The 24748-nt window shown below is 39.4% G+C and overlaps 1 protein-coding gene and 2 long non-coding RNA genes across 22 annotated transcripts in view; 2 read left to right on the forward strand and 1 right to left on the reverse strand.

Moving 5' to 3' along the window:
- The window catches only part of LOC140621788 (uncharacterized), a 51287-nt gene extending 36430 nt beyond the window's left edge, over positions 1–14857 (forward strand). Inside the window, exons 2-6 of one of the 3 annotated variants that reach the window (XR_012021530.1) lie at positions 521–633; positions 5758–5896; positions 10129–10267; positions 12534–12603; positions 14361–14857. This is a non-coding gene — a long non-coding RNA (uncharacterized lncRNA). The remainder of the gene's footprint in view (positions 1–520; positions 634–5757; positions 5897–10128; positions 10268–12533; positions 12604–14360) is intronic. The other 2 variants (XR_012021531.1, XR_012021535.1) reach the window with 2 other exon arrangements.
- On the reverse strand, positions 373–24379 carry LOC140621796 (uncharacterized). Of its 7 annotated transcripts, none has more exons than XR_012021539.1 (3): positions 24059–24379; positions 2629–2781; positions 373–623 (listed from the first exon to the last, which is right to left on the reverse strand). It is a non-coding gene; the product is annotated as an uncharacterized lncRNA (long non-coding RNA). The 7 variants fall into 7 exon arrangements; XR_012021538.1 differs by lacking the exon at positions 24059–24379 and adding an exon at positions 23625–24026; XR_012021541.1 differs by lacking the exon at positions 24059–24379 and adding an exon at positions 22918–23223.
- The window catches only part of SMIM14 (small integral membrane protein 14), a 95153-nt gene continuing 93308 nt past the window's right edge, over positions 22904–24748 (forward strand). For 2 of the 12 annotated variants that reach the window (XM_072807144.1, XM_072807125.1), the window contains exons 1-2: positions 22932–23205; positions 23639–23768. Coding sequence is in view for 3 of the 12 variants with exons in the window: in XM_072807068.1 (XP_072663169.1) it covers positions 22940–23205 (266 nt within the window). In the remaining 9 variants the exon portion in view is untranslated. Of the gene's footprint in view, positions 23206–23638; positions 23769–24748 lie in introns of all 12 variants that reach the window. The other 10 variants (XR_012021490.1, XM_072807068.1, XM_072807100.1 and 7 more) reach the window with 9 other exon arrangements.

Consider the following 24748-nt stretch of genomic DNA (forward strand, 5'->3'; position numbering starts at 1 on the left):
ACTTTTTTTCCTCTCAGAATAGGAGTTTAAATGTGTACATTTTAGATATAAGAAAGAGAAAAATCAAGGAATCACCTCTTTATCAGACAGCTCAGTCTCTGTTTTACACATTTTAATTTTGCATTATTTTGTGTTGTGCATCTTCTCAAACTTTGTGTAGGTGGGGATTGTTTTGCTTTATTGAAGGGGAGTGGGGATCTGTTAAAATCCTTAGCATACCAGGAAAGCAGAAGGTAAGGACTTTTTGATTGATTCTTTGACTAAGATTTAGTATATTAGTGCAAAGCACAGTTTACAGTTAACACTGAGTGATGATGATGAAGAAGAAAGAAACGAGTGGAATGGAGAATAAAATACTTTATAAAAGTGGTAATTTAATTGGTGCTGTGATTCATATAAATTATGCATAATGTATAAATTAATGTATAGAAGAAGAGATAGAATAAATTCTTACGAATTCTTCGTTTGAAGTAATCACTTTTGGTGATGAAAGTCTAGTGAGCTGCTTTTTTCCTTTCAGATACTCTTTCTCCTTTGCTGCCACCAGCCACTCTGCACAGATCATTAAACAATGGCCTGATGTCAGAAAACTGGAGTGACTTTATGGCTCTCAGTTTTCTCATCTGTGAAAAGGTAATAATAATGTTATCTATTGCATTATTGTTAATCACATCCTATACCTAGCACATAGTGCAAGAACTTGCATATCAGGGGCGCCTGGGTGGCTCAGTGGTTGAGCATCTGCCTTCAGCTCGGGTCGTGATCCCGGGGTCCTGGGATGGGGTCCCATATTGGGCTCCCCTGCTTCTCCCTCTGCCTGTGTCTCTGCCTCTCTCTGTGTCTCTCATGAATAAATACATAAAATCTTTAAAAAAAAAAAAAAAGTACTAGCACATCAAAAATGCTCAACTACTGCCAGCTAATGACTATCAGGTTTTATTTTAGACTGTCTCTGATGACCTATCTACTCTGCTTACAAGTAATTGGTGGACAGAGTCATCCAAAATTTAATGGCAGTTGCTCCTTATGTGTATTTGGGTGGAGAACTATTTATCAAAGCCAAGTACTGTATGTTCTTTTTTCTGTGTCATGTTTATTCAGTCATCAAATAACCACAGTGTCTGTCTTATATTACTCAGTAGGTCCTATGATTTAATTGTTGAAAATGATATCAGGACCTAAATTATGTTTATAGGGTCAGTCTTCCAGTAGGAAAAGCAGGCCTCCACCCATATAGATCATTCAGTTAAGGAAAACTTTTGTTCCTAGTTCAGCTATGAATACCTTGGTTTCTATGATTTTAGGGTAAGATTTTTGTTGCTTTCCCACTGTCCTTTCAAAATATTGTCACATACCATCTCTTTTTCATTCTTATCTGTTGGATCTAAGATTATGCTCTGATGAAACTTTTGCTCTAGTCCTAGATAACTTATATTTAAGAACTGAAAATTTTTCTATGGTAGGGTTTCTAAATTCTTCCCATTTCAACTCATGTGGGATGCTACAAAATATTTCACCAAACAATTCAATTTATTCATGAATATCTCTCTTTATATTCCCCACTGTCTATGTGAAACATGGTGCCCTTAGCTTGGAGTTACGGGAAACTCTAGGATTTAATAGGAAACTCTAAGTTTAAATATCATAAGATAATTCTCTGGAATCTGACCAAATTCTTGGTCAACCACAGTGTGATATCATAACAGCTGAAAGTTTAGTCAAGTTTTAAAATTTCAAATTAACTGCTATGTGTTGAGGATAGTTCTAATTGGAACAAGAACCCTCTTAAGTAGTGGGGTTCTGGAGTCAAAATATTCTGATTATGTTTCTCCTAAATTAGGTAATATTACAACCTTTTGTCATCCTTTCTATCTTTTCTTATCTTCTAAACAGAGTCCCTGATGATAACCTATATTGCACACCCTTATTTTCTTAGAATATTTTTAATGTATAATATCTATACATGCATTAACAGTGATAAACAGGGTTTTATTGCTCAAGAAAAGTCACAAGACTCAAAATCACAACGCTTACAAATTTATACTCTATTAAAAAAAGAATATATTGATGGCATTAAAATAAAGATTGCATCACATCAAAGGCTGCCTCACTCTCAGGGGTCCAGAGAGGCTAGGGTAGGCTGCTTTGTTTGCCCTACGTAAGGGTGGAGGCCAGATGCAGTTTCTCTCCCAGATCAGGAGCCACTGATGTGTGCACAGAATATCAGCAAAAGGCCCAAAATAAAGTTTGGGTGGAGTTTGTTACATTTTACTTATCATATAGGTATATTCCTGCTAAATAGCTAGTCCCAACAGCAGAGCTGAGACCAGCTATAAAGCACTGGTCTCAATGATATTAATATTCAATGTCAACCAAGTGGTACAAATCACAACTACCCCAAAGTTCCTCAGACCTATGGTTACGAAACAACACTATCAATATGTTTCATGCCTTGTCCAGGGGTCAGTGCCATACAGTAACTAGCAAAACAATGCAGGCTCATTTCTGGCCTGTGGGAGTCAACTGTCACAGTATATAGTCCACCATTCTAATCTATGGGTAAAACAACTATCCTTATTTTGAAAGAAATTAACTTTCTGTACAATTGAAATGCACACACAGGGGTACCTTGGTGGCTCAGTCAGATGAGTGTCTGCCTTTGGCTCAGGTCATGATGGGGGGTCCTGGGATGGCACCCTATATCGGGCTCCTTGGTCAGTGGGGAGCCTGCTTCCTCCTCTGCCCCTCTCCCTCAGCTCGTGCTCTGTCTCTGCTTTCTCTCTTTCAAAGAAAAAAGAAAAAAGAAATGTACACACAGATTCTAAATAAGCATTTGCAATAACTAGTAAGAAAGAGGTATGATTTCAAGCAGAAACCAAACCAGTAAATAATATCAACATGCATTTTCTTATATTTTTATACCAACTTTTATAATTCTTCTGCCTCCTGAATCTAAAGCTATCTGAACTTTAAGCATACATCTGCTGAATGATTAAGAACTGTAATCAACCTATCATTAATCAAGTCTACCTCTTCCTTGGAAATGCCAGTTCTCCTCCATAGGGATAATGTCCTGTGATACAAAAACCAAAAGACACAGCCACATTAGTATTTTTCTGTATAGTCATAGTTAAAACTTCCCACTTTTTGATTCATTTTGAGAATGTAGACTGTTCCTGGTAGACTGTTTTTCTTCATCTCACTTCCTGGCTCTTCAAAAGAGGAAGAGGTTTTGGCAGACTCCTTCCCCTAGAACAGGCACCTGAGTCTAAGCTAAGACAGAATATTATTCTCTTATTCTAAGTCTCTATCTAAGCCTCACGGACACTGTTAGATTTTCCCTTCTGCAAAAGCAATTTGTTGGCTCCTTTCCTCTAGCAATAATTTCACTTTTCTTTCAATAGTCATTAATTTTAGTTCAAACCTTTCCCCTGAAGAAGATCTCTCTGCTTTAGTGGCTAGGCTAGTCCATGTAGTTGGTAACAAGATGAGATGTGTTTGGACTTAGCTTCCAGTCTGCTCCAAATTTAGGGGATCAGATTCAAGAAGTAGAGAAAATGGAGCTATCTTGTCCACTAGCAACAAAACATTTGCATAGTTAGCCCCAACTTGGAAAAGTGGGGGAAGGGATAGTCTATCCCATCAATGTCTTTGAAATTCTTGCATTAGGTTCAAATCAGTAGATACTATCTTGTTTTACATTGTTGGCCTTGGGAGCCCTTAACTATACATCCAGTCCAGGGACTACCAGTCCAGTGTGTTTGTTATGGACTGATTGTGTCCATACCCATCCCCCAAACTTATATCAAAACCCTCCCCTTGGGGCCTGTGGGTGGCTCAGTCCATTAAATGGCTGCCTTCGGCTCAGGTCATGATTTCAGGATCCTGGGATAGAGCCCCGTGTCAGATCACTGTTCAGCAGCAGGGCAGCTTCTACTTCTTCCTTTCCCTCTGTGATTTCTCTGGCTCATACTCTCTTTCAAATAAATAAATAAAATCTTAAAAAAAAAAAGCCCCTCCTCATTGTGATGGTACTAGGAGGTGGAGCCTTTGGGAGGTGATTAGGATTAAATGAGGGTTGTTCCCTCATAAATGGGAGTATTGCCCCTATAAAAGTCGTAAGGGAAATTGTTGGTCTCTGCTCTGTGCCTTGTGAGGATTCAGTGAGAAATCAGTAGTTTACAAACTGAAAGAGGGCCCTCATTAGAACTCAACCAAGATGGCATTGTGATCTCTGACTTTCAGCCTCCAGAACTGTGAGAAACAAATTTCTGTTGTACATAAGCCACCCAGTCTGTGGTACTTCGTTTTAACGACCCAAAGGGACTAAGACAGCATTAAAAAAGAAAACTGTCATGAACTATGAAAGACCTGTTTTTATGTACCTCTATTATTCCCCACTCTCTTTTCCCTTCCACTGTAAAAGTGTAACAGTTTGTTTTTAACTGAGACCCAAATACAGTCTCCTTGATGTTAAGTTGCAAAACACAAGCTACAAGTTTGTAGACCAATCCTTCAATCCATCGTCATCCCAGCATCTTTTTAAGTAGTTGCTGTGTTTAGTCCAATTCTAATTGTCTATTAATCTACTCCTTTGAGGGTAATAAGGAATATGATAAGCCCAGTCCATTAACTGGGATGTTTCTTTGCCCATTGTTGTACTATGTGGGCAGAGAAGTGAGTGCTTTGATCTGAGGAGGTGTAACTAAGAGAGCCAAATGGGCACAATATTCTCGTTCCAGCTCTTTGGAAATTTTAAAGACAGTGGCTTTAGTCACTAGGTATGCAAAACCCAACACAGAATATGCATCAAGTTCTGTCAATAATCATCTAATTTCCCCTAGAGCAATAGCTAAAGGGTCAATATTATCTACTTGCCAGCTCTGTACTGGACCTTCTCCCCTGGGAATACTTCCAAAGGCTAATTGTAAACAGAATTGTTATTAACAGCATTTCAGCAAAGGCCACCAGTACATTTTGTCATGTGGTCCATTGCTGCATGGCTTGAATTCCCTAATGTCAATTCATTTTGTGAACCCAGATTGCCCCTTCAAGAGATCACACTTGTTGACCCTTTGCATAAAGTTTCTTTGTTGAGCAGCAACATGTTTCACTTTTATTTGCCTTTGGAATTCATGTAAAGATTTCCAAAGAGCGGGTACCCCTTTTATCATCCAGTTATGTTTGGCCCACTTGCTAGACCAGATTACAAATCCATTGGTAACAGCCCAAGAATCAGTAGACACTCAAAGAGTAGGGCTTCTATTTGTATCTAATTCTATCACTGCCAGGAATACTGCCTGCAAGTTAGCCCCCTGGACCAACTTGTTCTTTTTCTTCTTTCACAAGAATTTTGCCATCTGCTGGACACTGGGCTACTGCTTTCCATGACCCTGTGTTCTGGAACTGATACCAGTGAACCAGGTTGATTGGCAGATATCCTTGAACAATCAGTTGAAATGAGGGACCCAATTTTGCAATAACAGCAGGCAGGGGCTGGATTAAGTAACTCTAAATCTTCTCATTTCACATCCCCAACTAGTACTGGTTAAATAATCAATTAATATATTATTCTTTTAAATTTTACCCATTAGGGAGAGAAATAAATCACATTTTAATTTGTATCCCTTTTATAGTGGCATTTCATATCCCTTAAATTAATTCTATCACCCTAAGAGGCTGATTAGTAAGCTTAACCAGTATTGTACATTGTACTCCTATATTCAATAGAACTAAAAGTTTATTTTTTACCCCCAGGCCACTTCATCCAGTCTTGGTGTTCATCTGATATACTAAAGCAGAACATGGGGGAAAATCCAAGTGATAATCTCGAGCTGAATATCTTAAAGAACAAGAGCTCACAAAAAAATTATTGGATAAGACATCTTCTGGGCAGGTATTTTTGAATAAGGAGTGAAGATCGTATAGGCCAGTTAACTCTTCATTAATTATACACTTAGATGCCTTATTGACAGAAAGTATTCTCAAATTGTAAGTGTGTAATGATGTAACAGGATTTGATCAGAAAAACAGTATCCCTGGAAATGACATAGGATTTGTTATATATAGGAATTTGACCTCACACAATTAATGGAAGCTGGTTAAATAGTTTATGCATGGCTTTTGCTTCTGTGGTGCTAAGCCTGATGGCAGGCAGTCTAGAAAGAAAATGGACCAATGGCAAAAACTAGTAGGAGAGGACAAGTTGGAACCTGCTTCGGTCCCTTACCACCTCTAAGCCTTTAACTTTAGTGGTACAGGTAACCACAAGAGAAGCTAGAATCCTTCATTATGAAGCTAATGTGCAGCTGACTCAGGAGTCAGAGTTGGAGAAGCTAAAGGAAGAGACTCAGCAGGAAGGTAGAGTTGCTTTACACCCGCTGCAGTTTCATACCTCCAAACGAGCCAACAAATGGGTGACAATGTGCGTGAACTGCAACAGTATGTGGTGTACTGCATTGACCCTTCCTGTGTAAAAAGAAGAGGATAATGGGCTAGTTATATGGTTATATGGAGAGTGAATTATGTTGCCATAATTTTTTTTTAAAGATAGCTCCTTTTTCACCTCTGTCTTCCAAATTTTGCTCTCGTCCAAAATGTCTCCTGTGGCCCAGGTTAACCTGTAACTATGTAAAGAAGAAAATTTCTGGGACTCAGTTCTTGCTCAACTAAGTTAACACAGTACAAGACCAAATGTTTTCTGTTAATGTATGCAAATTTTGCTTAAAAGTATGTTTTTTCTGTTAACATAAATAAATTTTGTTTAAAAGTAAACTTTGAAGCTAGTTGTTCTAGCTCTAATGAAGTTATGACTGGATATAAGTTAAGGTTCTACCAATATCTTTGCAATTTAAAAAATGATACATTTATACAAGAAACTATAGGACTAAATAATAATGCCAAGAGTTACATTTTCTTGTTTCTAAAGAATAATATGAGCTATTACTGTACTAGGAAACATGGTTTTTTAAAAAGCAAATCTAGCTTAGTTCCTGGACATCTTTCAGATGTGAAAGCAAACTAAACTATGACTATTCATGTTCAAGTCATAAGATGACAGATAACTCTGGCAGACATTAAATTAAGTATGATGATACTGAGCTTTGAAATTAAGTGATGCATGAGTTTTCCACAGACATATTCCCAATTAGAGATTAAAACTATTAAAAAGATATTGAAAGGGCAGCCCTGGTGGCGCAGCGGTTTAGCGCCGCCGGCAGCCCAGGGCGTGATTCTGGAGACTGGAGATCAAGTCCCACGTCAGGCTCTCTGCATGGAGCCTGCTTCTCCCCTGCCTGTGTCTCTGCCTCTCTCTCTCTCTCTCTCTCTCTCTCTCTGCATCTCTATGAATAAATAATTTTTTAAAAATTTTTTAAAAAATTTATTTATGATAGTCACACAGAGAGAGAGAGAGAGAGGCAGAGACACAGGCAGAGAGAGAAGCAGGCTCCATGCACCGGGAGCCCGACGTGGGATTCGATCCCAGGTCTCCAGGATCGCGCCCTGGGCCAAAGGCAGGCGCCAAACCGCTGCGCCACCCAGGGATCCCGAAATTTTTAAAAATCTTTAAAAAAAATTTTTAAATATTTAAAAAAAAAGATGTTGAAAGTCTTTTCGACAAATGGTACTGGGACAACTGGATCTCCATAGGCAAATGAATGAAGTTGGACCCCTAATTCATAATACATAAAAATTAATTCAAAATGGATCATAGCCCTAAGAGTTAAAACAGTAAAACACATAGAAAAAACATAGGGGTAAATTTTCATGACCTCAGATTAGGCAATAGTTCCTTAGGTATGACACCAAAATACAAGTGCCAAAGAAAAAAATACACAAACTAGATTTTACCAAAATTAAAAACTCTGAAGCATTCCATTTCAAAGAAATGCTGCTTCAAAGCCACTATCAAGAAAGTGAAAGGATAATTAATCTACTGAATAAAAAAAATATTTATAGGGACACCTGGTGCTCAGTGGTTGAGCGGCTGCCTTCAGCTCAGGGTGTGGTCCCAGTGTCCTGGGACAGAGTCCTGCATCAGGCTCCCTGCAGGGAGCCTGCTTTTCTCTCTGCCTTTGTCTCTGCCTCTCTCTTTGTGTCTCTCGTGAATAAATAAATAAAATATTTTTTAAAAATTTACAAATTATGTAACTGGTAAGGGAGTTGAATCCAAAATATACAAATAACTCTTACAGAGATGCCTGGGTGGCTCAGTGGTTGAGTGTTTGCCTTCGGCTCAGGGCGTGATCCCAGGGTGCCGTGATCCCAGGGTGCCGGGATCGAGTCCCACATGAGGCTTCTCGCAGTGAGCCTGCTTCTCCCTCTGCTATGTCTCTACCTCTCTCTGTGTCTCTCATGAATAAATAAAATCTTCAAAAAAAAAATCTTTAAAACCAAACAAAAAAGAAAATCCCTAAAAAACAAATAACTCTTACAAATCAAAAATAAAAAGACAATTTGATTAAAAGATGGGTGAAAGATATGAATAGACACTTCTCCAAGGAAGATATACAAATGACCATTAAGTGCATGCAAAGATGCCCTCACATAATTAGTCGCTAGGGAAATGCAAGTCAAAAACCACATTGACATACCACTTCATACTCACTAAGATGGCTAAAACCCAAAAGACAATAACAAGTTGATGAGAATGTAGAATGTATGTGGAATGCAAGGAACTTCCATACATTGCTGGTAGGATTGTAAAATGGTATAGCCACTTTAGAAGGCAGTTTGATAATTACTCAAATGCTGTACCTAGAGTTACCGTACGCCTGAGTAATTCTACTGCTAGGCCAGAATAGGCAAATCCACAGAAACAGAAACTGTAGTAGTGGTTTCCAGGGCAGAAAAAGGAGGTGCATGGAAAGTGATTCTTACTGATTATGCGTTTTTTTTGTTAGAGTGATGAAAATGTTCTGAAAGTAGACAATAGTAGTAGTTGCACGAATCTATGAATATACTAAAAACTATGAATTATACACTTTAAAAGGATGGATTTTATGGTGTATGAATCATATCTCAATAAAGTTATCATTTAAACCAACTATTAAAAAGGAACTCTTAGAGGAAATAGTAAATACCTGGAAGTTTAAGTTTTATGTTTGTATCTCTTGAAAGCTACTTCATTAAAATCTTTAGACTTACTTGACCAAAGACGGTATATAATATAGCAAATAAACACATGCAAAGATGCTCAACATCATTAGATATGAGGGAAATACAAATTATTATCACAATGAGATAACACTCCACACAAACATCTAAAACTGAAAAGACTGTACCAGTTACTGGTGATGATAAGAAGGAATTAACCCTCACACATTGCTGATGGGAATGTAAAATGGTACTTTGGCAGTTTGATAGTTTCTTAAAAGTTAAATATGTGCCTTCCATATGACACAACCATTCCACTCTTAGGTATTTATACAAGAAACATGAAAGTATATATTCATACAAAGACACATACACAAATGTTCCTAGTAGCTTTATTTTTAATAGCCCAAACTGAAAACCCAGAGATTCATGGATAAACAAATTATGGTATACCCTACAACAGAATGTTACACAGCAATAAAAAGGAATGAACTCTTGATACACAAAACAGGGATAAATCTCAAAATAATTATGCTGAGTGAAAGAAGTTAGACAAAAAAGGAGTACATGTTGTGTGAATACATTTATATAAAAGTCCATAAAATGCAAAACAATCTACAGAAACTGAGGTCATGATTGTTTGGGAAAGAGGGGATAGAATGAAGAGGAATTAGGGACTACAAAATGACATGTGTGATAAATAGTTTTCTTGGATGTGGTGGTTTCATGGTTGTCTACATATATTAATACTTACGAAATTATACTCTTTCAATTTGTGCTATTTAAGTTAATTTTACTTCATTAAAACTGTTCTAATGGGACATCTGGGTGGATCAGCGGTTGAGCGTCTGCCTGCGGCTCAGGATGTGATCCCAGGGTCCTGGGATTGAGTCCCATGTCGTGCTCCTTGTGGGGAGCCTGATTCTCCCTCTGCCTAGGTCTCTGCCTCTCCCTCTCTCTCTCATGACTGAATAAATAAAATATATATTTAAAAAAAACTGTTCTAAAAGATTGTTGATCTTTCGTGCACAGGTGTAAGAGACATCTTAGAGAAAGACTGGTATGGTTTTAAAGAGCTTCACTTTCATGCAACAGATTTATGAAAACTTGTAAGCTCAATATGGATAACAAGGTACCATTCTTTAAAGCATCAAGGATGCTTTTTATGCAGGTAATTATTTTTTCTGTCAAATAAAAAAATACATAAAAATTCATGTTTTCAGTGTATGTACAGATCTATGATATGTTATGCATGTGTAGATTTTTTTTGCACATGTATCTTTTTGTAACCACTATCACAGAGAATGAAACAATTCAACACCTGAAATAATTCCCTCCTGCTGTCTGTATGACCCTTTTCCACTCCTAATCTTGGAAACCAGTGATCCATGTGCATTATATTTGTTCCTATATTTTTTAAAAAAAGATTTTTAAAATTTTTAAAATGTTTTTTAAAAAAGATTTTATTTGTGAGAGACAGAGATAGCAACAGAGATAGTGAGAGAGAGAGCACAAGTAGAGGGGAGAGGGAGAACCAGGTTCTTCACTGAGCAGGGAGCCTAAAGTGGGGCTTGATCCTAGGACCCTGGAATCATGACCTGAGCTGAAGGCAGATGCTTAACCAACTGAGCCACACAGGCACCCCTATTTTTACTTAAAAAATATTTTATTTATTTATTTGGGAGAAAGAGCAAGCATGAGTGGGGAAGTGGCAGAAGGAGAGGGAGAAGCAGACTCGCTGCTGATCATGAGCCCACATAGGACTCCATCCCAGGACCCTGGGATTGTGTCCTGAGTCGAAGTCAGACGCTCAACTAACTGAACCACCTATATTTTTACTTTTATCAGAATGTTGTAGATGGAATACTACAGTATGTAACCTTTGACATGGAGTTATTTCACTTGGCATAATCCATTTGAGATTTATCCATGTTGTTTTGTATATCCACAATCCATTCCTGTTTATTGCTGAGTAGTTTTCTTTGTGTGTGGGGGAGGGGAAGGAGAGGCGGGGGGGGGGGGGGAGGGAGAGAGAGAGAGAGAGAGAGAATCCTGAGCAGGGTTGATCTCATGACTCTGAGATCATGACCTGAGCTGAAATCAAGAGTCAGATGCTCAACTGACTGAGCCACCCAGGCACCCCTATACTTAAGATTTTAAATATGGATTCCCAGTTATTCCAGCACCAGCACTCCAATGATTTCCTTTTAGAAGGCACTATTTATTTGAAGTTAACCATGACTGCAGCAGCAGAAAGACTTGACCTTCTATAAGTGCTTTATAGATATTTGTTAATGTTGCTGATAATGATGACTACTTGTATACTGTGAACTTTCTTATGGTCCAAAAAACATTTTGCCTAGAAGTCAGGTACATAATGATTAATTAAAATTACAGTTATTCCAAATGAGTACTTTTTGGGGGAAGGGATCTTCCATAAATATAACTTATTAGAGAGATAAAATATGTAACCCTTTTGCCAACTACAGTCATGTCATAATGGCAATTAAATTTTACATTAAACATTATTAGATATTATAGGACAATGACATTATTCTTCAGATTTTTACCTCAAAATGGAAGACTCAGTCAGGAAATGGAACATATCTTCTTTTACAATGGATCAGTTTCCCCAATTTTGTTATCATCAAAATATATGTATCTTTTAAGATTTTATTTATTTATTCATGAGAGACACAGAGAGATAGAAAGGCAGAGACATAGACAGAGGGAGAAGCAGGCTCCATGCAGGGAGCCCGATGCAGGACTCGATCCTGGAACTCCAGGATCACACCCTGAGGCGAAGGCAGACACCTAACCGCTGAGCCACCCAGGTATCCCATCATCAAAATATTGGTTGCAGATAACTGTGCTGTGATATCTCTTTTACCTTCCTTCCATTCACTTTTTAAAATGAGCTTGCCCATGCCTCCTTCTCTAAGAGTTTGCTCATTCATAATACTGCTCTTGAGCCCCTAGTTGATTGGACCAGGAATGGACTAAGCTGGGCTAATTGGTTTTTCTCTCCTCAGAATTTGGAATTGGGAGTTTCTTTTGACCGCTTGAGCTGGAAATAATACACAGCTGGTATGGGTATGCACCGCACGTGCATTTGTGCATGTGTGGTGATGGGGCAGTTGTCTAGGGCCCTGCTATACCATCTAGTACAACTTGAGTCTTGGGAAACTTGCCATTCCAAACAGTAGGTATGCAGACAGCTCCACTACTCAGCTGATACCTCCCTCTCTCAGCTTTACCCAGTTCCTCATGTCTTTTTAAAAATATTTAAATTTTTATTTATGTACTTTTTTTTTATGTTTCTTTAAGCTCTATGCCCTATGTGGGGCTTGAACTTATGACCCTAAGATAAAGAGTTGCATGCTCTACTGACTGAGCCAGTTAGGTGCCCCTCTCATGTCTCTTTTTCTATTCCCTAGCAACATCAGGGAAATGGCTTAGCAATTTTTAGACCAGAGGCAATCACTGATTCTCAACTTACTGAAGCAGGTAATGATTCAGAAGGTTCAAGCACCTCTACTTAGTGAATGGTTCTTCTGGTAACTCCCTTTCTGGTCTTAGAGAAGGGGGAAATTCTCTACTCTCCCTCACGATGTAAGGAAAGAAAATACCCTCTCTTTATAATACTGTATTCCCTCTAAAAGGCAACTTTCACTGTTCCTGTCTTCTCTTACATGAGGGATGGAATAATGGTGGGGGTTGTACTAATTTTCTTAACTGGTACCTCTCACTTAACCCAATGACAGAAGGGATAGCCTCCAAAAGCTGATGCTTTTTCAAACACAGAATGAATTAGGGGAGGATAATCTTTTTTTTTTTCTTTTTTTTTTTAAGTAATCTCTACACCCAATGTGGGGTTTGAACCCATGACCCTGAGATCAAGAGTCCCATGACCCACTGATAGCCAGCCAGGTGTCCTAGGGGAGGGTAGTATTTATCATGTATCAAGTATTTTTAGTTGTGGGGTCAAAATCAGGACTCCTTTTCACTTCAAATGAAACAATCCCTGATACAATGATTTGACCTGGACTCCTTTCAAACTGTTTTTTTCATTTTCTTCTTTTTTTTTATTTTTTATTTTATTTATTTATGATAGTCACAGAGAGAGAGAGAGAGAGAGAGAGAGGCAGAGACATAGGTAGAGGGAGAAGCAGGCTCCATGCACCGGGAGCCCGACGTGGGATTGGATCCCGGGTCTCCAGGATCGCGCCCTGGGCCAAAGGCAGGCGCTAAACTGCTGAGCCACCCAGGGATCCTTCTTCTTTTTTTTTTTTAAAGATGTTTTGTTTATTTATTCCTGAGAGACATATAGAGAGAGGCAGAGACATAGGCAGAGGGAGAAGCAGGTTCCCTGTGGGGAGCCTGATGCACAATTCAATCCCAGGACCCCAGGATCACGACCTGAGGCAAAGGCAGATGTTCAACCACTGAGCCACCAGGTGCCCTCCTTTCAAACTGTTTCATATAATTAGAAGTATAAGTACATCTTGCAAATATGTATATAAGACTAATTTTATAAATCATTCAGAATTGGTTGGTTTTTTAATAGTCTAGTTTATTATTGTTTACAGAGCATTTTAAGATATACTGTGCCATTTAATTACGTGTGGGCTTGTTGCTGACTCACAATCCTATGAAATTGAATCTATGAACATTCCAGATCATCCCTGATATCCCAGTCTACTTTTTAATTATCTTTCCTCCTCAAGGTCCACAGCCTTCTTCCCAGAGCCCACGGATTTCTAGTCATAGCTAATCCTAGATTAAAGCCTAGTTCAGGAAAGGAACATCTTTCATCTATTTTAATCTCCCATTAATTTGGCATTTAGATAAAGTTGATTTCCATTAGCAAGGAATTAATAGGTGGCATTTTTGAATGTGGCTGAAGCTAAAAGTCTGTGGATTTAGTCAGATAAAGAGATAATATAACAGCCAGGAATAGAAAAGGGGCACCTAAAATCCTCCTGCAATGCTTTGGGGTCTCTCAAGATTTACAATTCTACGTATCACATTAGGAGAAAGAATATCTCCATAGCAGAATATGGTATCTTTTAAACTTTAAAGAAACTGAAATACTTTGGTGAGGAGTTAGAGATTGGGGAATAAAAACAGACATAGCTTACTCACTATTAGAATTCAATAATCTCTAGTTTTGTGCGTGTGTGTGTGTGTGTGTGTGTGTGTTTAATGTGTTCCAAAGAATGAAATAAGTAACATTTTCTTTTTAAAAATATTTTATTTTTAAGTGATCTCTACACCCAATGTGTGACTTGAGCCCACAACCCTGAAATCAAGAAGTTGTATGCTCTACCCACTGAGCCAACCAGGTGCCCATAAGTAATATCTTCTAAAAGGAAGAAATGTGGAAGGGCAAGTTGCAACTATACTGAAGCTATCACACTGCTTCTCCACACTTATTAAACATTATCCACATGTACTTTTTTTCCCCCCACTCTTACTTATTAAACACTATCCCCAAGGTCAGGGGACAAATAGTTTGCCTTTTATTTTATTTTATTTTTTGCCTTTTATTTTATTTTATTTTTTGCCTTTTATTTTCCTAACCCCTTAGAAATGTCTTTACTTTTCCAATTTCTACTCATGAAACTTCAATATTTTCCTTCACCAAGTCCCCATCTTCAATATCTATTACACAAAAAATTTGAAAAATCATTCTATAAATTCCATCTTTATTACTTTCTAAAAAATTAGTAAATAGAATATTATCTATTCATTATTACATAGAAAAAGCAAACATACTAAATTTTTTTTGGTTCCCTTTGCAGTTTGAAATTATGAAGACACAACTTAAGTGCTCTAGCTGAGGAAATAGCATGATAGTAATGAGACAGCAAGCTCTTAAAAATGTAAGAGTAAACTAATTTATTCTGATGACTGTAAAAGTGAATATACTTTCTCAAGATCGAATTCTCCTAAATTTAAGTTGTATAACTATCTTCAACTGGCTAACAGTGAAGGTTTTATACTGAATAATAAAAGAGGTCTAATGTGAATTTGAAGTGCCTCACTAACTTTCAAAAAAACTATAAAAGCATGTTGTCCAAAATTAATCCTAAGTAAATTAAGAGTTTACATATAAAAAAATAAATAATTGAGAACTTAGAACTAAATATTGGATCTGTATTTTCTTTGTAGGCCACATGATTTCCTTTCTTTCTTCTTTCTTTCTTTCCTTCTTTCCTTCTTTCTTTTTTTTTTTTTTTTAAGATTTTATTTATTTATGAGAGTCAGAGAGAGAGAGAGGCAGAGGGAGAAGCAGGCTCCACGCAGGGAGCCTCACATGGGACTTGATCCCAGATTGCCAGGATCACGCCCTGGGGTGAAGATGGCGCTAAACTGCTGAGCCACTCTGGGTTCCCCATGATTTTCATTCATCAATGTGCCCATAGTGTCCCACTGCATAAGAGGTATTCAACAAACACCTGCTGAACTGAAAATAACCTAGGCTTAGGAGTAAAAAAACAAGGATGCCTGGGTGGCTTAGCAGTTGAGCATTGGCCTTTGGCTCAGGGCCTATGACCTGGGATCCAGGATTGAGACTGCATTGGGCTCCCTGCAAGGAGCCTGCTTCTCCCTCTGCCTATGTCTCTGCCTCTCCCTCTTTGTGTCTCTCACGAATAAATAAAAAATCTTAAACAAACAAACAAACAAAAAAGTAAAAAACAAAATCAAATGAAAAGGAAAATAGAAAATATTGGACTAAATTTTAAATTTCAGCACATTAAAATTATAGTTAAAAAGAAGACTGCGAACTGTAAAAGCATTGGAAGTAAATATGATAAAGCGCAGAAATCGTTAAGTATTTTATCCAAATTGCTAAACATAAAAACATAGACCTCTCTGAACTTTAAGGTATCTCAGGCATTTTAACAGTTTATAAACTGTTTTAATAGGTGCAAAACCTTCAGCTCTGAGATAAAATATCAATCTCCAATATTGTTTGAAATGAATGGATTAATTTTAAGAAGAAAGCCCAAAATCTTTAGAATATTAATATTAAAAAGCATAGTAATTCTTAGTATGCTCAGTTCAGACTATAGTTCAGCTGTTGAAATATTTTTAAAATTTCAAATGTGAACAGTGCCTGGGTGGCTCAATTGAGCATCTGACTGCTGATTTTGGTTCAGGTCATGATCTCAGGGACCTGGGATCAAGCCTGGGTGTGGCCCTGCGCTCAGTGTGGAGTCTGCTTGAAATTCTCTGTCTCTCTCTCCGTCTGCCCCTCTCCTGGCACACACACTCTCTAAACAAATAAATAAAATTTTAAAAAATTTTTTCAAATGTAAGATCAAGAATTATCTCACTTCCTAACACAACCATCTTCACTTTTTAATATTCCTCTTTTTAGTGTTTATTCATCAATGTAATATTCTTTATCCATATATAAGTATAATGTGCATGTTGTGTCACTTTTTCCTTTAACAATAGGTCCATAAGCATTTTACCATATGCTGTATGGTAGTCATAATTAATTCACTTATGATTTCTATTCAACATTGTACTAGAAGTCCAAGCTAGACCCAAGGCAAGAAAAATAAATAAAAGGTGTCCAAATTGGAAAGCAAGTAAAATTATCTCTGTTTGGAGGTGATATGATCTTATATGTAGAAAATCCTAAAGATTCCACAAAAAAACTGTTAGAACTAATAACTTCAACAACGTTCCAGGATACAAAATCAACATTCAAAAATCAATTGCATTTGTATACACGAATAATGAATAATTCAAAAGAAAAATTAAGAAAACAATTCCATTTATAATAGCACCAAAAAGAATAAATTATTTAGGAATAAACTTAACCAAGGAAGTAAAAAACTACAATGCTGAAAACTAGAAAACAATGCTGAAAGAAATTAGATATAAATATATGAAAAGACATCCATTCTGTGTTTGTAGGTTGGAAGACTTTATATTATTAAGATGTTTATATTACCCGGACATCTGGGTGGCTCAGTCAGTTGGGCATCTGCCTTTAGCCTGGGGCGTGATCCCAGGGTCCAGGCAGGGGTTGAGTCCTGAATCAGGCTCCCTGCTAATGGGGAGCCTGCTTCTCCTTCTCCCTCCCCCCGCTCATGCTCTCTCTCAAATAAATAAATAAAATCTTTAAAAAAAGAGACATCTATATTACCCAAAAGTGATCAACATTCCCTATCAAAATCCCAATGACATTTTTTGCAGAAATAGAAAAATCATTTCTAAAATTCATATGGAATCTCAAAGGACCCTAAATAGTTAAAAGAATCTTAAAATAAAAAAGTTGAAGGTCTCACATTTCTGGATTTCAAAACATACTACAGAGCCACAGTAAAAATCAAAACAATGTGATATTGGCATAAAAATGGACACACACACACAATGTGATATTGAACCCAGGAATAAATACTCACATATATAGTCAGATGATTGACAAGAGTATCAACATTATTCAATAGGGAAAGTACTGTCTTTTCAACAAATGGTGCTCAGAGAGTTGGATATCCAAATACAAAGGAATGAAGTTAGAACCTTACCTTACAGTATATATATAAATCAGCTGAAAATTGAACAAATATTTAAATTTAATAGCTAAAGCTATAAAATTCTTAGAAGAAAACAGAGGGGGGCACCTGGGTGGCTCAGTTGATTAAGCATCAGCCTTCAGCTTGGGTCCTGGTCTCAGGGTCCTAGGATTGAGTCTGTGTCAGGCTCCCTGCTCAGCGGGGACTCTGCTTCTCCCTCTCTTCCCTCTGTGTGCTCTCCCTCTGTGTTCTCTCTCTCTCTCTCTCTTTCTCTCAAATAAATAAATAAATAAATTTTAAAAGAAGAAAACAGAGGAAAAGCATCATGGAATTTGACAATGATTTCTTGGATATGACACCAAAAGCATAGGAAACAAAAGAAAAAAATAAATTGGACCTTACCAAAATTTAAAACTTTTGTGCAAAGGACATTTTCAGAGTGAAAAGTGAAAAAGGACACTTTGCAACAGTGCAAAGGACACATGCAATGAAACAAAATATTCACAAATTATATATCTATCTTATAAGGGATTAATATCCAGACTATAAAAAAAAAAAAATATCCAGACTATATAGAGAAATCCTATAACTCAACAACAAAAAAAGAACCACCCAATTAAAAAATGAACAAAGTAGTTGAATAGACAGTTCTCTAAAGAAGATATATACAAATTGCCAATATGCACATGTAAAGATTTTCAACATCACTAATTATCAGGACAACACAAATCAAAGCCATAATGATATACAACCTCACACTCATTAGGATGGATAATATGAAAAAAAAAAAAAAGAAAGTATCAAGTATTTGTGAGGATGCAGAGAAATTGGAACCTTCATGCACTGTTGGTAGGAATGTAAAATGTCTAAGAATGTCTAAAAGAATAACAAGCAGGGACTTGAATAGATATTTGTACTCATATTCATAGAAGTTTTACAATAAGCCAAATGGTGAAAGTAACTCAAGTTTTTATCAGTGGATGAACAAATAAACACAATGGGGTATATACATGCAATGGAATATTATTCAGCCTTAAAAAGAAAGGAAATTCTGCTATAAACTACATGGATGACCCTAAATTATGCTAAGTGAGGGGCACCTGGGTGGTGCATGAATGTATTCAATGCCATAGAACTGTATTCTCAAAAATGGTTAGAATTGTAAACTTTATGTTATATATATTTAACCACTCCTATGGATTAAATTATGTCTCAGATTCATATATTGAAGCCCTACCACCCAGTGTGACTATATTTGAAGATAGGGCCTATAAAGAAGTGATTAAAGTTAAATGAGGTCATAAGGGTAAGCCCTAATTCAATTGCATTAGCGTCCTTATAAGAGACATCAGGAGGGCCTTTGCACAGAAGAAAGGCCATGTGGGGACACGGCCAGATAGTGGCCATTTGTAAGCCAGAAAGAGAGATCTCACCAGAAACCAACTCTGTGGGCACCCTGATCTTGGATTTCCTACCACCAGAACTTTGAGAAAATAAATTTCTGTTGTTTGAGTCTCCAGTCTGTGGTATTTTGTTATGGCAGTCTGTATATAGACAGGCAGCCTAATGCAAGCATAAAAAAAAGTAAAAAAAATTAATAATTGTTTTCATTGCAAAACTAACGTATGGATCTGTAAAAATTCAAACCATACAAAAGGGTAAAATGTCATAAGGAGTCCCTCACCACTTACTCCTCTCCACTTGCCTCCCACCCCTAGTAACTAATGTCAGTAGTTTTAGGAAAATCTCTCAGAATGCTTTCTTCTTTAGATCAAGAATCAAAGTTGGGTTTGGTTCAGAAAGGGAAGAAACTTTGAAGTTTGTTAATCCCTAACACACAATTTAACATATTCATCCATTATATTACCATTATGTTTAGATTATTTCTAGATTTTTTTCTCCATCATATAAAATGTGATTAAGTTTATTAAAATCTGTTTTAAATTACTTCTATACTCAAAGTTTCTTAGATCCTAACATACAATGCAACAAAGTTATTCATTCCATAACCATTGTTCAAATAGGTCATTTCCACATTTTTATTCCATCATATAAATGCAATTAATATCTTTATAATCTTACTAACCTTTTTTTTTTTTGTTAATGATTTTGTTATTCATGAAAGACACACAGAGAGAGGCAGAGACACAGGCAGAGGGAGATACTCCTCACAGGGAGCCCAATGCAGGACTTGATCCCAGGACCCCAGGATCATGACCTGAGCCAAAGGCAGATGCTCAACCCCTGAGCCACCCAGACATCCCTCTTACTAACTTTTCAATTAAGTTCCTACTAGTGAAATTGAGCCAATGGCTGTGATTTTTATAGAACTTTGTATATATTCTCAAATTGACTTCCAAAAAGCTAAATGTCAACTTAAATTTCTACCAATAGTGCTAACAGTATCAATATGAGATACTCCTATTTAAAAATATCTCCAGGGGTGCCTGGCTGGCTAGGTTGGTGGAGCATGAGATTCTTGATCTCAGGGTTGTAAGTTCGAGCTCCATGTTGGGTGTAGAGATTACTTAAAAACAAAAAATCTTTAATCTCTCCATAGAGTAGTAAAAAAGACCTTACTTTAATTTGCATTTATTTATTTAAGTAGGGTCCATGCCCAGCACCAAGGCCAATGTGGGGCTTAAACTCATGACCCTGAGATCAAGACCTGAGCTGAGATTAAGAGTCCTGATGCTTAACTGATTGAGCCAGGTACACCTTAATTTGCATTTTGATGAGATTGACAATTTGCAGAATTAGTTATTTGTACCTCCTTTTTGTGTGTGAATCATCAGTTTATACTCTATACTTACACATGTATTAGAGGCATTAATATTTTCCTTATTGATTTGTAGGAGTCCTTCATATATTATGGTGTTACTCCTTTATCAATATTTCCAGCACTTTCTTTTCTTTCTTTCTCTCTTTCTTTCTTTCTGATAGTCACCACAGAGAGAGAGAGAGAGAGGCAGAGACACAGGCAGAGGGAGAAGCAGGCTCCATGCACCGGGAGCCTGACGTGGGATTCGATCCCGGGTCTCCAGGATCGTGCCCTGGGCCAAAGGCAGGCGCTAAACCGCTGCACCACCCAGGGATCCCTCCAGCATTTTCTAAATGGTGTGTCTTTTAATTTTATGTGTCCACTCAACAAATATTTATTCAGAGGTGGAATAGAGCCCTGCCTTGGGCACTGGAGCTCAGCAGGAAGTCTGAAGATTCTCTCCCTCTGCCCCTCCCCTGACTCAAGCATTTGTACATAATCTGTCTCTAAAATGGATAAACCTTTTTAAAAAAGTAATTATTCAGTACCTACTATGTTCCAGGTACTGTGGTAGGAATTCTATATTATTCTTCAAATTATGAGAATTACACACATGCTTCTTGTTTTCTAAACTGTTTCAAGTTTAGAAACGTTGATTGAACTTTACTATTAGGCAAAAACCAGGTCAAGATCCCACATCACTGTGAGTAAAGCTGGCCCTTTCTGTCTCTCATGAGATTGCAAGCAGATGCTGGGGCAGGGATGCAGTCATCCAATGCTTGGCTGGGGTTACAAGATCAGCCCAGTCACTCACATGGCTGGCAAGTCGGTGCAGCCATTGCTGGAGGCTCTTGTTCCTCTCTACACGGTCCTTCATAGAGCTGCTTGAGCAGAGTGCTGTATACACTAGCTCCCTCCAATGCAAGCAACCCAAAAGAATGAGGTGAAAGGCTGCAATCAGTGCCTTTATGACCTAGTCTCAGAAGTCACACACCTTCAGCTGTATTCTATGGATGGGACTAGTACTGATTCAAAGGGCTGGGGGGGGACTACATTTCCAGAGGTGAGAATCATTGGAGGTTACCTTGGAAGCTGCCTGCCTACCACGGATCCTAATGTCTTAATTTTCCTATAAGTTACTTTATAAAGCAAGTATTGATAATTTTGCAACAGCCCATACAATTTTAGTTTTGTGACATACTGTTTTAAACAGGGTTCTCAAACACATCTGTGCACATGAGTGCGCCCAAGCATTTAAGACTTTCCGTTCCACAAATGAAAGTTCCCTCTGCTATAGTGTCAGCACCTCAACTTCATTAGGGTACTAGATTCCACCTCAAGCTCTCTAAATTTGAGTAAATCGAGTTCAAGATGGCAGATTCAGGGTCAAGAAGTTTGGCTTCTATTCACTTGTAATCTGCTAAATAACTAGGAAATACTTTGGAGTCTTACCAGAAATCTTTAATTTTCTAGAAGTCTTTATCTATGTGCAATATCCACGTCCATTAAAAAGACCTTGCAGATCCTACGACTAATGTGCTGCAGGTGACTCAGGTGAGAGGATTCAATAATAATAATAATTGATGGGTAGCAATTCGGAGAGGTAAACAGCTCATCCAGTCGGTGTAAGGAAGAGGTTTTTTGTTTTGTTTTTAACAGCTAATTTTTACCTCTTCTGCAAGATTGGCGAGGATACGCCTTTGTGAAATCTTTGCTTGGAATCTTGAGTTTGCCACTGGTCCTGTTCTCATTAAAAAGTCTGTTAACTCGTGGTTCTAAAGCAAAGTAGCTCCCAGTTTTGCCAAACTGGGCAGTTTCTAGGACCCCAAAGGTTTAGCTGGGAAACTAGGAAGGCCAGAAGGGTGGGAGAGTAGGAAGCACCAACCAGGTCCAAAAGAAGCGAGGTTCTTACTCCTCCCTCACCCAGCATCCCTGTCCCCGCAACAAAGCCTCGCCCCTGCCCATTCTCCACTATCTCCCCTGGTTGCTGATAGTCCCTTTAACATCTCTCTCGAGTTTCATTTCAGACAGCTCTCCGGCTGTGAGGACGTTAGGGAGGCCGAAGGGGTCCGGGGACTTCTACATTTGACATACTTTTTTTTTTTTTTTTTTTACATTTGACATACTTTTGTGCATAGGACTAAATTCTATTTTCGTCGGGGCCTGAGGGGAAAAACAACAACAACAACCACCACCCAACTCTCCAGAGGTATCCTTCCTTCGGCAAACGCGAACTTGCGGCCGCCTCCACTTGTCCCCTCGCTATGCTAAGCCCTCGGGTCTGAGAAAGCCACCAAGTCCGGCCAAGGCAGACGCGCAGCCCACGACGTGGTTCAGCCAAGACGAAACAGAGGTCAGGCGGGCAGCACCTCCCCAGAGCCGCGGGGCCTCGCCCTCCTCGCTCCGCGGCGCTCGGCCCCACCCCTCCCAACCGGAACTGCAACCCCCGCGCGCCGCGCCCCCGCCGAGAGCGCGTCGCCCGCGCCCGTCGCGCCCGCGCCCGCCCCGCCTCCCCCGACGCACTGGGCAGGCGCGGGGCGCGCGCATGCTCCGCCGCGGGCCGCTGGGGTCTCGAGTCGCTGCAATCTGTTGCGCCGCCGCCCGCGGGAGCCGGCAGATCCGGGTCTCGTGGCTTACAGTGACGTGGTCAATCGAATCAAAACAGAGGAGGGGAGGAAGCCAGCGGCCAGGAGCAGCAGCGGCCGCGGCGTCCCGGGCAGCCGCAGCGTTCCGGAAGCTTCAGGCGGTCTTTCTGCCGAGCCTTGGTCCCGGCCCCCATCCTCCCCGCCCCGTCGGTTGTTGTCTGGGCGGGTGAGTGTCTCCCCCTCCGCCCCCGCCGTGTGCCGGCCCACCCTTCCCTCACCCTGGGGGCTCCTCCGGCTCTGGGGGACTGCGGCGGCTGCGGCAGAGCGGGGCTGGCTTCTCGGGCTCGGCGGTTCTCCCGCCGGGCTGGTGCCTGTGCACCGGGAGAAGCCCGCGGCCGCCGAGCCCGCCCCCCCCCCCGCGCCCCCCCGGCGAAGAGCGAGGCGGAGAAGAGCCTGCAATTTGGCTTTCTCTGCTGGAAACCAGAGTCGGGGCTTAGCAGGAAAAAGTGGACGGGTAGCTACGGGTGGTTTTATTTTTAGGGCAAGACCGTCAGCTCGGGTGGAGGCGTATAATGGAAGTAAAAAGAGAGTCGTAGCTGGAAGGAAAACCCCACAGACCCTGAAATCCACACTGTTATCCTTTACCTCTGTTTCTCTAGGTTTGATGAAGTCATTAGGATGCGTCCTTTGTTGTGATTGACAAGACAGGAAAGCTGCCATCCCGAAAGCGGGAGCTTTTTTGGTCCTGACTGTGGTGCGAATTGAAAGTATTCTTTTTCTGTTTGTTCAGTAAGTGGAACCAGAGCTGACATTAAAAAAAAAAAAAAGAGGTAGCACCCTTTATAAAAGCAAACTGGTTACCGGAGTGCTTGCAAGTCCAGCGTGGCCGTTTAAAGCCAAAGTTTTCCAAAGTGGCTGTTTCTGTGTGCGGTTCGGGTTTGGGCCAAGATGGTATTTGCTAGCTGTAGAAAGTAGGATGTTTTGAGTTGCCCTAGTTTGGAGAATCGAAGATAGGGCCTTACTAAGAGAATGTCTTGGTTTGGCATCAAGAAGTCAGATGAGCCTCACGCACGTCATACCTGTGTTTGTTGAGACCTTCCAGTTCCTGTGTGTTGTCAGAAACCGTTGGCGGCTCCACATGCACAGTAACTTGGATGGTGTAAGACCGTTCGGGTGTTTAGTTTTATCTTAGGAGGCGGTCTCACCGCCCAGTTCAGGGGGGGCTGCAGAAAGCTTGCCTTCCCTTCCACTTCAGGTGATCTGCCACGCAGATGCCTCTGGTGTAGACGGCTTCAAGCCCTGCCACCCTGCGCGCCCCTCGACAGCACGGAGGAGACCAGAGGACCCGACCTTTTTGCCCTAACTTGGTGTTTGAAACCCTCCCCTTTTAAAAAATGTCCCCAGAGGGAAAAAAAAAAAAAATGTCCCCAGAGAAGTGATTAATGGAGGTGTTTCTTTGGTAAATGGCAAGAAAGAAGAAGCATGTGCCAATTGATTGCCCCTTATGAAATCCAGGAAGAGAGCTTAGGCATTTAGACAGCTTCCTTGAAGGGTGTATCCTTGTGTGGTGTTCCAGGGACCTCCTCTTAACAGCTTGCTTTCTCCTGTGTATGCAACTGAGCTCTTTTTTTCTTAATACCACAGTTGAAATCCTGCTGATCTAGATAAATGAAATTGTTTTCTCGAAGTTTTTTTTTTTTTTTTTTACCTTTTATGTAACTTGAACTGAATATTTTAGCTTATACGAAATAACTTATAATTGGTAAGTT

The sequence above is a fragment of the Canis lupus genome, chromosome 2 (genome assembly GCF_048164855.1).
Source record: "Canis lupus baileyi chromosome 2, mCanLup2.hap1, whole genome shotgun sequence".
Taxonomy (NCBI): Eukaryota; Metazoa; Chordata; class Mammalia; order Carnivora; family Canidae; genus Canis; species Canis lupus.